This window comes from Ochotona curzoniae, unplaced genomic scaffold (genome assembly GCF_017591425.1).
Source record: "Ochotona curzoniae isolate NIBS_2020 unplaced genomic scaffold, NIBS_Ocur_1.0 scaffold_1852, whole genome shotgun sequence".
Taxonomy (NCBI): Eukaryota; Metazoa; Chordata; class Mammalia; order Lagomorpha; family Ochotonidae; genus Ochotona; species Ochotona curzoniae.
Window position 1 is genome coordinate 20,221,446 of NW_024467087.1, and position 16,060 is coordinate 20,237,505.

The 16,060-nt window shown below is 40.2% G+C and overlaps 1 protein-coding gene across 2 annotated transcripts in view; it reads right to left on the reverse strand.

The window, feature by feature from the left end:
- The window catches only part of GRIA3 (glutamate ionotropic receptor AMPA type subunit 3), a 303,894-nt gene that overhangs the window by 48,824 nt on the left and 239,010 nt on the right, over positions 1-16,060 (reverse strand). For both annotated transcript variants that reach the window (XM_040999897.1, XM_040999898.1), the window contains exon 13: positions 9,476-9,674. In XM_040999897.1, the coding sequence (XP_040855831.1) occupies positions 9,476-9,674 (199 nt within the window). The remainder of the gene's footprint in view (positions 1-9,475; positions 9,675-16,060) is intronic.

The following is a 16,060-nucleotide window of genomic DNA, read 5'->3' on the forward strand; positions in this document are numbered from 1 at the left end:
ACCTGTAGAATCATTATCTGGAAGCACAGGCTTGAGATCCAATAGACTGTATTTTAAAATATCTCCCCAAATGATTTCATATGCAACACATGTTGGATAGCCTAGTGCAGTCATTCATCACGTTATTGAGTTTCCTCTTCAACATTTCTGACAACTGACCATTAGCCTGTTCTTGAACCCTCTCAGAGATAAACAGCTTGCTATCTATGGAGATAGCCCATTCTATCTTTGGACTGTTCTATTAGCATGTTCTTTTTTACACTGAAGTTACGATCCTTGTAATATTCACTGTGATTTTTGTGCTGTTCCTGAAGGTTCCATTGAGCAAGTCCATCTTGAAAATGTCTCTGTTTCAAATGTCTGAAGGCAAGTCTCTATTTGTTTTCATTCTGAGTGGTTTCAACTATTGCGAAGGTTGGGAAACAACCTTGTAAAAGATTGTAGTCCAGTCCATTGTAGGTCAGCTCTCCAGACAGTTTTAGGGAAAAAATTTTAAGACAAAACCAACAATGAACCTGGAGAAGCCGTGGTTATCCTCTGCATGTCAGCTGTAAAGTTGGAGATTTCTTTATATTTCCCCTCAACTGTTGAATTAACATGCTATTCTCAACTTTCCTGGTTGTGCAATTGGCTATAACCCTAGGCCACCAAAAAAAAAAAAAAAAAAGGAGTAAAATTATTCTTCAGAATCTGGCTGGTAGGACACTTTCTGCTCCTTTCACATATAATAAAATCCAATAATATTCTAATTGCATTCACACATATGCTGATACCTGCAAAGTTGCGTGTATGTGCAGAAGAAAGTGACAGGATATAAATATTTAGAAATCAAGCTTAAAGCTATTCTGCAAGGAAGCTTTAATTTGATTCTGTTTTTGATTATCCCATTTGTTCTAGCACATACAGGAAAGGGGCTATTTATTTCATCTGAAACTCTAATTTAAAGTGGTTGTTTTGAAATCTAAAAGGTTGGCTGTGAAATCTTTAATTTGTGACATTTGCCAAAGCATGATGGATTTTGCTTTTCAACATGGGCATTCAACTCATTTCAAAGAGAACAAAGTGTTCTTTGGAGAGCACCTTTTTAATGAACCTCATCTCCATGTGCATGATATAGATTAGAAAGCTAGAAATACGACAGTTTTCAGAGCACCTTGGGTTTCAACAGCGATTTCCAGTGTTTCCTTGGCTGTCTATATATTGATTTCTACTATGATACAGTTGATACAGTTGATTCAAAGCAATACTTTCTCTTGGAAACTGCTTATTTTGTGTTTCATAAACTCTCATTATTCAAAGACACATAGACAATTGCCATTTTATGCAAACACATTTTAATGTGAATCCTTGGGGATATTAATAATAGTTGGCCAAGAGTGGCTACATTTTAATGTAATCTAAAGAAAAATTTTTTTTTTTTTGGTCACAACCATATTCTCACACACTGCTTGAACTACCATTGAGTTTTCTTTTCCCTCCATATATTTTTAAGGTGGCTCTTTCTCTAGAAACTTCTTTTGATGAACTCTCTTGACTCCTTTATCATTTGCATATTGGACTCAGGGGTATGGATGGCATCTGTGATTTCTTCCCAGATGTCTAGGACAGGTTACTCTATCTAGTGAGCTGGAAAATCAATGTCACTTATTGGTACAAGAAAGAGCCTGTAACCCAGACCAGATACACAAAGGAAGTAAAACTGGGAGTCATTAAATGTATAGGATAGTCACAAAGCATCCACAAAAATGGTCAATTAGAAATGAAATAATTTTGGATGATAAAGTCCAGAAATAAATCAGGTTGTGAACACATAAGAATTTTGATAACAATGGGAATAAAGGCACTGCTTTGGAATTCAGATTGTTCTAAGCACAGAAACAGATTGCATCTTTATTGGGGGCACCTAATATCCTAGCTGAGATAGGATATTGACTTTGAGGGTAGCGTACAGATAGATGCCCACAGCCTAAAACTTGGAAGAAATACATTAGATTATCTCTGTGCAAGACCCTTTCTTCCAGCAGGTCACATCCTAGGCCATTTATAATGGGAGGAGGACAGCCTGACTTTCATGTGTGCAACCTGCTGGGGCTCCAGGGTTGTAACCCAAACAGGGGAAACATGTTCCACCAAGTTTTGTTACAAGGTAAACTATGCAGGACTTGGCACAAATGTGTGGTGTAAACAAGTATTTAGGTCTTTTTTGAAGACACATATGCACATACATGCCCAGGCCTTTCCCTTAAATTCAGTCATACGTCAAGATGAAACTTTTTGATATTAACTAATGTTCTACTCTCCACACTAGTTACCCAGTGACTCCCTTCCTTCTAAAGCAGAAACATCTATTGCTTCCGAGAAGCTTAGCATTGTCTAAGCAGGAATGGGAAGAAGACAGAACACATGCCTTCATCCCTTTTGTTTCAAAGGGGCTTTTAAAAAGTTATAGCAAATAAACCGGGAATTGACATGTGATCTAACAGTTTCATGCCTATATTTACAAGAACACTTCAAAAAATTCATGGAAAGTAGAATTGAAAACTACTTTATGTTGGCATCAAAAATGGAAATTTATGTATATGCAGAGCCCTCAAAAATCTTGTAGACAATATACCTGAAAAGCCCATGCATGGAAAAAAATTTGTGATAAAATAGGCTTATCTTTTAATTACATTTTCTATGAATTTTTTGATTTCCCATTGTCTCTGTTTACAAGGTTATTTGTTTACAAGCTCCTTGAAGTTAGGAATTCTATCACATTTCTGGTACAGTAGCTCTGGTGCCTAAATCACTATTGGTGTAAATTGGCTTATATTTTCAAAAGCGGGTTGCAAGCAAAGCATTCCATCTAGTTCATTGTTCTTGTTACATGGGTTTCAATAAGTTCAAACTGTATTTGATATCTCTGGTTAAGTTTTTAGCCTCCTGCTTGGCGGTAAAGAATTGTAAATCCTTAACCCACACAGGCCTGCCGGATTAACTCAAGGAAGGTCTAATTGAACACTTGAGTCTCATCCCTTTAGCTGGAAGGCTATGACATGATTTGACATTGTCAGATGAGAAAACAAAGATTCCAAGATGAGTTTTTCTAGTTGCAGTGTTTTTGTGCAGACCCCAGGGGTCCTGTGTGATGTTAATTACCCCACTGTTGGCGGCCTCTAAGAGAATGGACACATAACCACCTTAAGCTTTCCAGGCTATGAAATGCTCTCATAAGCAAATAGGTTACCTGGAAAGGACTAACAGAGGTAGGCTAATCAAATCCATATGGTTGGTCCCTTTGGACAGATGGCCTGCATGTCACCTTGGAAACACCACAGATTTCTAGGTGGTCTTCAAGGGCAGCTCAGAATTGTGCAGGCTGTAGTTGTTGAGTCTGCAGGGCATAGAAGGGTGGCTGAAGATGGGCTTACTAGGAGATGAGATCAGTAGCAATGTTTGTAAATGAGGGCGTAGGAGTGGAGAGAATGGGGGAAGGGATGTAAATGCCCTTTTTCTCTTTGCAAATCCAGAGAAACAAAAAAGCAAACAAAATAAAAACCCTCTCGCATCGATTCCACCAACAAAGCAGGGATTAATTTTAGTTGTCAAAAGTGCTCCTTGTGTCTATGGCACCTTGACTGGAGGGTCTTTAGCTTCCGTTTTCCTAATGTTTCCCGGAATTTCATATGTGTTAAAGGAGCTTTTGGTGACATTCTTGCTGGTAAACAAGAAGACTGACATCAAATAGTTCTTACCCAAACAACGAAGTCACTGGTGGAGGTGAAATTAGAAATAATTTCCATCTTTCTCTTGTTCTTTCCAATTTTACCCACACACATAGAAACCTTTATCGTCTGAGACACTAAAGCTGTGTGATAACAGGGGTTTGCTGTGTTTATATAGCATTCACTCTAGTTTTATGGATGCCTTCCCCTTTTTTGCCTTCTTATCTTGGCTCCCTTTGAAGTTGCCAGAGTGGAAAGATGTCTTTCAAAAGTAGAAACAGGCTTCCTTTTCTAATTGAGCCTTCAAGAGAAATCAAAACAAAGAGGCAACAGGAAAAGAGACAGAGGCCTGATTCATGCACGATGCCCCAATGGTGCTATGAATAGTCACACCCCAGAGTGGCACTGAAGGGGGTGGGAGAGCGGGGAGAGTGGGGAGAGGACTCAGTGTGGATGCAAAGCATCAGGGTTGTAGTTCCACTCCTCCAGTGAGCTAAGTGATGTTGGACATGTCCCGGGACGTCACAGTGTCCTCTTGTCTCAGCTTTCTCCTCTATGAAGTAGGTATAATGGTCTGTTCTGGCTGCATCGCACGATTGTTGTGAGGATTGAATACAGCAGTACACGTGACTAGGTGGGGAAAATTCACAGTGCACCACACTGAGTTTCGGCAGGATGCAGACCAGTTCTGCTGCATTCAGTAACTGGCTGACCTTCCTGCTGTGGCTATGGAGAATGACGGAGCTTGTCAGCTCCCTTGAAGTGTATTGCTTCAGGCTGGGCAGGGACTCTATAGACAAAAACACCATCTGTAGCTATCTGAGATGCGTATAGTGTAAGTCAGTCTGCTCCTCCCTCATCTCCATGAAATAATCTCCAAATGTGGTGAACAAGCCTGTTAAGATATTATCAGGTGGTTTGGCCAAAAATAGGAATTTAGTTTTGTTTATTGAGTTTGTTTTGTTTCTAGAGATCCTCAGTGCTAGTGTGGGGTGGAATGTACTGCAAAAGATCAAGTATTAGAAACTAACTTATAAATAATGGGCTCCATAGCATTTATTCTTAGCCTGTCTGTATAGCTGCAGTTTCTCCTTGTTCTTGGAGAGAGAAATAGTACACCTGTGTTCAGCTATATGCACAGTTGTCCAGTTGATCTTTGCCTCCATGTCCTTCCCATTCAACCTGAGATGTGTCTGCAAGGGATCCTTCTAGAAACACAGGCCCTAGCTGCTGAGGGATTGGCAAAGCCAATCAATGCATCTTGCTCTTGTCCACAGTTACATGTGGCCAGAATTCTAATTTCTCTCATCTTCTAGTCCTGGGCTGTAAGGTCTATGGCTCTTGCTTTATAATACACTATATGAAATGGTAAAATGACACTTAAAAAAATAATACAGATTTACCACAGCTATTTGAAAAAATATGAGACCTTTTTTCTTTAAAAAAAATTGCTAAGTAATATGTACAGCAGGTGTCTCTGACCCATTATCTTTTGGTGTCAGTTCATCTCTTGCTGGGGCTGTTGGTTTGGCTGTGTCTCAAACATTTGGTTACATCATGTGTCATGAATTCATTAAAATTTTTCCTCCATGGTCCATGTATATTGTCTGTTAAGATTTTACATTCATCATTGTATTTTGTGAGAAAAAATTTAACCAGAGGACTGTTACTTTTTGATGGGTTTCCCAAGGCTCTAGGATGAGAGAAGAGTCAAGGAGGTCTGCTGGGTACACAGCACTGTGGCCATAAAGCTTCAGGCTGAGCCACTGACTTTTCTTAGTCTTGTCAAAATGACAACATAGCCTGAATAGGTGTATTTGTAGAAAAGTTTTTGTTCTCCTTCTTCCATATCCTTCAACCCTTATTATAGATTACCAATAAATGTTGAAGAAATGAGCATTCCAATTGAAAATGCTTTTTGAGTGTGAGGCTGAATGCGTGAACAGAATGTAAATACTGTTAGCAATGACAACCTCCCAAGTCAGCTTGGGAGGGCTCCTCCATTCACTGCCTACACTCAGCTTCTAATACATGAAAGGACACAGTGTTCTTGGTTGTTATTCAACTGACCTCCATGGAGCTAACCAGGTCTACAACTCAGAAGACATTTAGTGCCCTCGGGGTTGGTCTCCTGAGAAAGCTCAGTTCTGTATTGCCTAGGGTGCTGGAGCAACTCTCCACTCTTCCTTTATATCTTCTTTACTTTCTTAAAAGAGACTTAAATTAGTAGTAAACATTTCATTTTAAAAAATGGCACAGTGGCATATCAGGCTAAGCCTCTGTCTGTAGTGTTGGCATTCCATACAGGTGCCAGTTTGAGCTCCAGCTACTCCATTTCTGATCCGGCTCCCTGCTAATGGCTTGGGAAATCAGTGGAAGATGCTCCAAATTCTTGGGCTCCTGCGTCTACATGGGAGACCTTGAAGAAGCTCTTGGCTTTGGATCAGCATAGCTCTGACTATTGCAGCAATTTGGGGGAGTGAATCAATGGAGGAAAGATCTTTTTCTGTGTCTCCCTTTTCTCTCTGTGACTCTACCTTTCACAAAAAAAATGAATCTTTAAAAAAAAACCCACAGCTAACACTTCCTTTAGTCCCCAAGGATGTGGAAAAGAGACTAAACATTCTAACTCTCTTCTGCTATTTCCAGAGGTATGCAGGCAGAGAGAAGTTAGGAATCTCCTCCAACCCCCCAACATGGCCACTTTTAACATCACTTTGTCTCAGGATAAATTTCTGAAACTTAGTGGAGAATGATCATTTTGGGGGCAAACCGTAGTAGCATTTCTCTGGGCAATGGCAATAAAGTTGACTACATTTCTTTTTAAAGCATGTGTGCCGTCACCTCTAGTTGGGATATTTAGTTTTGAAGCTGCTAAGGAAATCAGTTTTTAAGTCAAGAGGGTTCATGGTAATATTCCAGATGTCTCTTCCAGCTGCATGCATTTAGCTCAATCCTGCCTGTCTGGAACAGGTCCCCGTTCCCCCCCCCCCCCCCCCCCCCCCCCCCCCGCCTTATGCCAGCGAGTTTATGTGGTTGTAAGATGACAGCTAGGGAAAGCTTAAAAATGAGAAAAAACAAAGGAATCATTTGGAAATACCATCATTTTAATGGCAGCTTTACCCAGGATGAGTAAAAATGTCTTCAGGGCAATTAGAAGAGAATTCTATCTTATGTATTTCTCTCTTAGTAGAAGAACTAGAGGGCTAGCCTCAGGCTGTTTCATGATATTACTGTTTGGTCCCTGTGGTTTCTGTATGGAGTGAGAATGGGAAAAAATGTGCTCACGTTATGTTTGTAAATATTGTATGTGATCTTGTTTTAATCCTCCACAGCCCAAAAGGCATGTTGCAGAAGGCTCCAATTTGTGTGTGTGTGTGTGTGTGTGTGTGTAGTTACTGTTCTTAAATTGCCTTGATGTTTTGGGATCAAGGAGGATTGAGGGGGTAGTGACATAGCTGTCGTGGGGAAGTCTATGGGTAAAAGATGATGTGATTTTCTGACTGCATTCTCTGTGTCCATTGGGATCAAGGGGAGCGCGGGGGAGGACATAGCAGGGAAAAATGGCCTGGGGACCAATTGATGGGACCTTCCTGTATTATAGAAAGCCAAGCATACCATGTATTAGGTTTATATAACATTTTCAGTAGAAGCAGGATAAAAGAGCTGATTTTTCTGTACTGCTCAGTTGTACTCAGATCCTCAACCTTTGTGTGCTGCCCTGAATAATCACCCCACAGAGTACCTAATGCTGTTGCCAAGGACCATCTGGGGTAAAACAAAGTAGCATGTGGGAATTAGAAAATGATTTTCGTTCCCTTATACCTAGAAATAGCTAGCTCCTCCCTTAATCAGTTTTTCAAAAGAGCTCTATTACCTCATTGAAGATCACTCATTGACTATAAAGGTCACTAAAAATGGGCGAGCATTAGAAACCACAAACCAATTAGAATGTGGCAATTGCTTTGCACAGAATTAGCTGCTGATTCAAATCATCTCTGGTAATATAGTGTTCTATAAGGAAGCCTTCATTGAAAGAATTAGTAGATAGAGACTCACAATGAGGGGAGGATGTGGTCTGAATGTCAGGAGATGACTATGTGGCTAAGTCTTTGTGCTAATGAGTCTTCCTAGAGAACCTTCTTTTGCCTGAAACATGAATGAATGGACTTTAAAAGTGTAATGGGAATCGATGCCGTCTATTCATTACTATATAAAATGTATGTTGCTAATCTCATTGCTGTTGAAGGAAGGCAGCTTTTCAATGGAACAAGAATCTCTTATCGCAGGGTCCCTGTGTGGTGTCTTGATATACTAAGTGGTCAGTTAGTTCATGTAGCAATTTGGTGCTTACTGGGATGGTGAACATAAACTCTGCTCGGGGCTGATATCAAATCAGCTTTCCATGGAGTTGATTATGTGCTGACTACTCAACAGATGGAAATCTGTGGCTTCCAACCCTTCCACATGTGAATGATTGAATGGGAGGCAGGGAATGTCTCCTAATAAGCTTTGGGGACTACCATGGTAGTGAGGGTCAAAGGCAGGTTAGTTACAGAGGGGCTTCATATCATTTTGATGACAATGAATTTTCCAGTGGGGGATTGTGATCTCCTCAGTAAAAAGGTGGTAGAGGTGAGATATGAATGTCCTGAACTGTTGAACATTCTGGAAAAGGTCCTAGAACTTGGTCTTTGTTCTTTGGGGAGTAGACATAGTTTTTAGTTAATTGATATAATGCTTAGAAACAGATTCCTTCTGGTTTTCCATGAATTAATTGGACAAATCTCACAGTAATACATGTAGAAATCTGTTTCTTACTGTTTTACTAAAATAAGCTGCTTGAGAACCAATATCTGTTTACTCTGGACCTTTGAGGAGAAGTTAGTAATTATAGCTGCTATCTAATAACTTGATTATTGGTTGGAGAGAGTAACTAAATTTTCTTCTCCACCTACTTAGGACTGGAATGACTTTTGTATGATTTTGGTGACATTAGTAGGCAGTGTTTAATGTGCATAATGATCAAAACCAATATATTTTCATTCCTGGGGCAACTGAATAACATTTGAGTTCTTAAAAATTCCATTGGTATTTTCCCCAATAGTCAAGTTATCACAGATAATTTATGTAAATATGGCTTGTCCATTATATTAACCTGTCATTTTCTGCTTTAATCACCTTCCACCCTTCCTGTTGTGGTTCCCTTTCCAAAATTTGGTCAATGGGACAGGAAAAATAAACCCTACTGGAGACTTTAAAATAATTACCAGCTTCCTGGTAATATTACTTACAGTATTATTTGGAACAGCTGCAATTTCAATAGAAAATTGATTTCTAAAAGAAAATTGATCATTTCCTATAGTTCATCACTCGTCAGAGTCTTGGCGTCAATTATTTATCGTCTATGAATCCCTGACACATGAAATCACTGCTTTTGTAAAAGGAAAAACAAGTATTTAGTTCGATATTCTCATGCCTCAAGTAAGTGGATCATAGCTGACAGAAGTTAAATGACTTGGCTAAGAACAAGTGATCACTTCATGGCAGGGTTAGGTTTCAAGGCCAGGATTTTCAATTTAGTGCTCTTAGTAGGCTACCTGTTTTGTCTCACAGGCACCTCCCTTCTGAAAGCCACTGAACTGGGTCACTATGCAGGCCACTCTCCTCGAATAACATTCCCACCCTTTCCCAACCTTGTCTCAAAAGCACCGTAAGGACGCAACAAGGTACAAACCAGCAGGCCCAGTGAACTGCAAAGCACTTACTCTGAAAAATTCTTTTGTTGAACCAGAGTCCAGGGTCCCATATGCAATTTCAGTCTGCTTAGCTAAGTCTTCTGCACTCTCTATGGGAGAAACCATCCTCTCCACAGTCAGGAAAGCCGCAAGATTGGCAGTATAGGAAGAAATTATGATCAGGGTGAAGAACCACCAAACCCCTCCAACAATGCGCCCGGAAAGTGATCTACAAAACAAAACAGAAAGAAATCCAGGAGGGGCCACATCTGGATGAAATCTTTTGTCTTTATTTCTAGAAAGAGGAGTGATTTCAGTACAGCTGTATCGGGTAGAACAAGGTGAATGAATCAAATCAGTACACAAATGTCACATGATCACAACACTCCAGGTCATGATGGAAAATGATGATGATGCATGCCTAATATTCAAGGCCTGTACAGGTTTCAAGGCAGTTAGTTTTTAGTGGCAGAAATGTTTAAATTGGTGAGTTCTCTTGCTGTGAGCTCTGCTAGACACAAGTGTCGGTGAGTGGTTTTCAACACTGGCTGCAGAAAGGAATCACCTAAGATCTTAAAAATTTCATTCCCAGGCTTAACCGGTACCAATTAAGTCAGAACTTGAGAGTTGAAGCACAGATATTTGTATTTTTTAAAGCCCTCTCACCTCCCCCCACAGGATGTTGAACTGTGCAGGAAAGGTTGAGAACTAATGATATAAAGGGATGTCATTAGAGAAACAGTCAAAATTCTTCCTGAATTTGAAGAGAAATGGGCAGATACTGGTAAATGAGCACTATTAAGTTTTAATAAATTTAATAAAGATATAGCCACTTGGAGGAGTTGGTGACCACTCATGGAGGGAAGCAATTAATGGCTAGTAGAGCTCAGAAGATGAAAACTTTTTAAAAAAGATTTATTTATTTTTATTGGAACAGCAGATTTACAGAGAAAAGAGACAGAAAAGTATTGCATTCACTGGTTCATTCCATAAATGGCTGCAATGACCTGAGCTGCACTGATCTGATAGCCTCCTCCAGGTCTCCCCATGTGAATACAGGATTCCAAGGCTTTGGGCCATCCTCCATTGCTTTCCCAGACCATAAGCAGGGAGCTAGATTGGAAGTGGAGTACCCGGGACATGAACCAGTCCATATATGGGGTACCAGCATTGCAAGGTGGAGGATCAACTAGTTGAGCCATCATACTGGCCCTTGAAAACTTCCTTTTTAGCATATCAAGCCTTAGCCACTCAGGACAGGCCACCAGTTAAATAGGCAATAGGATTTGAGAGGCACTTAAAAGCTTGTTTCTTCCACCTGCCTCCCACCCCAAAGATGCCCATGAGCAAAGCCATTCTCTTAACCTGTCCCAGAGGCTTCATCAGTGAACCATATTATTGGACCAGCATACATCATTTAGGCAATTAGTAGGAAATGGGATTATAAACGGGTACATTTTACTAGAAGGAACATGGCTTGGAAGGGACCCTGCAACTCATATGGGAGACCGCTAAGAGGCTCCTGGGTTTGGATCAGCTCAGCTCTGCTGGTCATTGTGGCCACTTGGGGAGTGAACCAGAGGATGGGAGATCTTTGTCTCTCCTCTCTCTGTAAATCTGATTTTGCAATTCAAAATGGCTGTCTTTCATGAGTGCTCCTCAAACAGAGGGCACTCAGGGGGCAGCATAAAGGGTCCCAACTGCTCTGCACTGGGTGATGGGTTATGCTTGGGAGATGTCGTCTCCTTATAGTGTCCCTGAAGGCTGCCTCTGTAGGAAAGGCATTCTACTCCGTAAGGTTTCTGAAACATTGCCGCATCACTCCTGGGAGAGTTCTGCTGTGTTGCAGAGCTCCCTCCTGCTTGGGCTATGTTCTCTCAGTGCCCAGAAAAGCTCACAAGAAGAGAACCCACTCTGTCATGAAGTCAAGAATAGGCCTAGGAGCCTGGCACACTTCCAGGCTCTGTGGGAAGTGGGCCGTTCTGGGCCGAGAGCTGGTGAATCAATCTCTTCTTTGTGCTAGCGTTTTACCACTTGGAAGCACATTTAAATTCCTGTGTCCCAAGATAACCTTTTCCCTCTGGTTGTTTTAGATGCTACATTCTGATCAAATAATTTTGGCAAGTGTTTTGCTAAATAATATTCTTCAGTGGTTAACACTCAACAAACCTTCTTGATTTTTCAATTTATGTCTGCAAATCCCATTGGTCCCTGGATGCCGGAAACAACTCTTATTTCGTTCTGTCTTGAGCATGATTATGTTTAACTTCTCAGATGTGAAAATTTGCTTTGCAACAGATTTTTCTAACTACTAGTTACTCTCTCTCAGGATTTCATCTGGGAACAGTTCTCTTTTAATCAGAAGAGGTAAAAAACATCTGGATGAGTCAGAAAAGCTGTATGGCACTTCCAAATGCTCAAAGTATACAGGGTTGTAGTTGGGAATTCGGGCCTTTTTGAATCGTTATTCATTGTTGCCATGCACTTTTATTTAGTGTGGAAGGATTGACTTCGGAAATAATATCACGGTAAGGGTAATGCTTCAAAGTAATAGGATAACAGAAATGCTAGAAATGCTAATGATAATAATTAAATATGCCTTCTATATTGCCAGACTCTGTTCTAATCACTTGCCATGCACAACTTTTGTAATCACTCCTATACTGGATACTGTTTTATAGATAAGTAAATAGAGGCATTTGACAAAGACACCAAGGTACAAAACAGAAATCAGAGATTAAAACATCTGTACTTACACATTAGGAAAGAAATGCCCACATTTTTGTAGTATAAAATACACCTGATTTGAATGAAGAAAAATCCAGAATGTATAAATTATAGAAGGTGCAGTTTTCCTGTAAACACTGAGAAGTTCAGTTGTAGGAAAACCAAGCTTGTATGGTTAATTGTTGTTTATTATCTGTGGAACTGTGAATGTCAGCCTTATTTGGAATGATGCGACTTTGCCTGGACCAAGAGGAAAAATGATTTTGGAGTGTTTCCAGAATCACAGCTTAATACAGAAAGAGGTATATTCTGTTGCTGTGGATGCTAATGGTAGTTTATGCATTATCTACTTGAAATGTGGAGAAAAATACAGTAATTTATGGAAATTATATTGTTCCATTCTATTGAGACTAATGGAGTGTGGCTGTGCCTGTCTGATCTAAAATCAAGCTTGCACATCATCATCTGGTTATTTTGGCCACCTTAATACTGACTCAGATCATCATGTGGTTAATCTGAATGACTCAGCTGAGATTGGTTGTTGACACGACTGAAAATAAAACTAAATGCAAAACATTCATTTTTGTGGCCTCTTGTCTACATGGCCATTAACTTGGGCAATTATGTGGCTAATGTTGGGATCATGTACCTATGGGCATGGAGAATTTGGGTGATGAGCCACACAAAATTGGTACCTTAATATGCAGCAACCTCAACAGAGATGGGACAGGAAGCACTCTTACAGACTCGGTGTGGATTGTAGGAGGCTGCACTCCCCGCTGGCCTCTCCAGAGAAGAGCAGCTTGGACAGCAGATTTCCACTGCTGGGAAGCCCAGCTCCTGTCCCTGGGAACTTTCGTGGCGGAGCCCTCAATGCAGACACTCCATAAAGCATTTTTACATTTCCTTTTTTTACTTTAGTAAAACTGTAGCTGCTTTTTCAACCACATTTCATGTGCTTTTATAAGGGTCTATTAAAACAAGAATGGACACTATAGTTGACTTGAAAAGACCTGCCATTTCCAGTACCATTCCCTCCGTTAATGGAGCTGCCAAAATGCTTAGTATTCATTTCAGACACTTCTGTTGCACGAGACAGATTCAAAGGTTAGCATAATGAAATGGCTGTAAAGCACTGCGATTCTGTGTTTATAAAGGTGCATTATAAGAAGCATATCCTACATTTGGAAGCAATGGCAGAGAAAGCGCGAAGTTAGTGAAAGCACATTAGCAACAAATGAAAAGCAGACATTAGATTGCAAAATGGAGATCTCAAGGAAGATATAATACTTTGTTATTTGTAATCATGAGGGATAGTTTTATATAGAGGATAGAATTAATAGTAAGATGTATTTTAAGACTTTTGCAGTTATAATAAAAGGGAGCTGTGTGCTATAACGTTAATCATGTAGGGAAATCTTGTAATCTGTACTTTACTAGCTTCTTAAGATGAAGAACTGGAACTGAAAACCACTTCTCTTTTGTAAAAACTTTATATCATTCCTTTCAAGAAAAAAATCTCCTTCCAAGGAATGCATCATTTTTACACTCCATTCAATGCTGTGTCTGTGACAATTTTTTTGTAAAAATGTGCAGAATCAATCTCTAACTCTAGCATCCTTCTTTGATGAGAATAAGTAATCATGTTCCAAAGACTCAAAAACTATGGCTTTCATCCAGAAATGTCATGAAATACATGTAATAAAAAGTCTGCTATTACATCATGAATTTATTACCCCCTCACTACTGCTTTGAAGTGAATTTGCAGTAGGATGAAGACAAAGGTGATATAGCAGCAGAGGAAAGCAGAGGTTTAAAATGGAGCCAAAAAATCTTGTTGCCTTTGATCTCATTCATTTTGTATCTTTCAGTCTTTTTATTATTCTGCACACATTTCCTATTCTACAGGAGGATCTGTGTGTCAGCCAACCTGGACAGAGGCCCTGTATTCTCTCCCAAGCACTAGGTATCTTGAACACTTCAGAGAGTAATGCTTCGGCAATCATCTGCACACAGTGATCACATTCAAGTTAGCTGGTCTTTCCATTTTTCTCTTAAATATTTCTCCCAAGCCTTGTTTTGGCTAAAACCTCACGGGTACCTGCAGCTTCACAGGATGCCAGCAGGGGGAGCATTTGTCCGGAAGGACTTAGAATCTGGACTGCTGAGTGGCTCTACCAAAATTTTACAAAGGAAATAAATTTCAGATTAAAAGACAGCTGTGCTCTCCTGCCAATGTCAATAAAACATAGTGGAATGCCGCAATCAAAGTATTTGCAAGAGGCATAATCCTTAAAGCAAGCAATATATGGGATCAAGAAGAAATGTTGCCAGTTATTTCTCAGCAGAAGCCAGCTCTTTGGTACCGACTAGTGGTTCAGCTGTCTTCCTAAGTGGTTTTAGGAGCTGAAATGCAAGTGCATTCAGTTCCATTTGTATTTATGGATTGAGCATAATTAAGAGAAGTCAATTTAATAATAACAATAGCTAATATTTGTTGCGAACTTATACTCCAGGCACTGTGCTTTACATTTTACAGATAAGAAACTGGGGCTTAGCAAGGTTTAGTAATTTGCTCCAGGTTACACAACTGCTAAGCAGATTGTGAATCTAGGGAGGCTGATTCCAACACCCACCTTCTTAACCACTGAGCTCCCTCCACCTGACTACTCCCACTGCCTCTCTCTCTCTACCCTCCACTCGGAGGGAGGATTGAATTGAATTGAATCTTTCCACACCCTCTCCCTATTGCCCACAACAAATCACTTCGTGGAAGGCTAAAATCTCAGTTTATTACATTGATTACCCTCTCTAAAGTTGAGTCAGCCTCCAGCTTTATGTAGAACAAAGCAATTTACTCGGAACAATTGGAGTAGTAGAAAATATCAAACCTAATATTGACATAGATTCTTTAAGCTTCTGTGTAACTGTCAATAACTTTACTTGATGGAAACGGAACAATGCCAGGAGTTTTGATGTCTCATTGCTGATTTTCCACTCTTTTACTTCAAGTGAACACATGCTTGACAGCAGTTGAAATGTTCACTGCCTACTTTCATTAACGATCGGGGCAATTGCAGACTTTGTTCAGAGGTTGGGAAGCTGATTAAAAAAAAAAAAACCAAAAAAAAAATCTCTTGTGCCTGAGCGTGAGAAAAGGAATGGAACAAACAATGGATTTTCAGGCAGGAGTGGGAAGGATTGTGTGGGAGTAGAACCATGATGTGCTTCAAAAAGTTCATGGGAAGTTTATTTTTGGTGCCAAAAAAAAAAAATTGAAATCCATGCCTATGTGGGGTCTTCAAAAGTTTGTTGAGGGCTGGTATCCGGTCTAATGGCTAAGCAGTCCACATCCCACAGCCAAGTGCCTGGTTTGGGTGCCAGCTCTGGCTCCTGACTCCAGCTTCCTTCAGGGCTGCTTCTGGGATACAGCCTTGATAGCTTAATAGTTTGATGCCTGTCACTGACATAGGAGCCCTGGCTTGAGTTCCTACTCACGTCCTTAGGTTGGCTCAGCACCAGCCATCCATAGGTGTTTGGGAAATGAACCAGCAGATTGAAACCCTTTGCTTGCCTCTGTCTCTCTCTTCCTCTCTCTGCCTCTCAGATAAACAAATATTTTGAAAAGTCCATGGAAATGCGTATTAAGCAAAAAGCTGTGCATGGGTTTAAGTGCTTTTCTTTTGCATCAAAATAAACTAGATTCCAAGTTCCATGAACTTGAACTCTTGACCTGTTCTGGCTCCTAAAAACTCCGGGACTTTGGGTTGTACCATGCTATCTAGTTGGCTACTGTTATTTTGTTTGTGATGTGAGAAAAACAGCTTGAAGTGGAGAAAGCATAGGTTTCGAAATGGGAACTAGGTTTGAATTTTGCCTGTGACCATT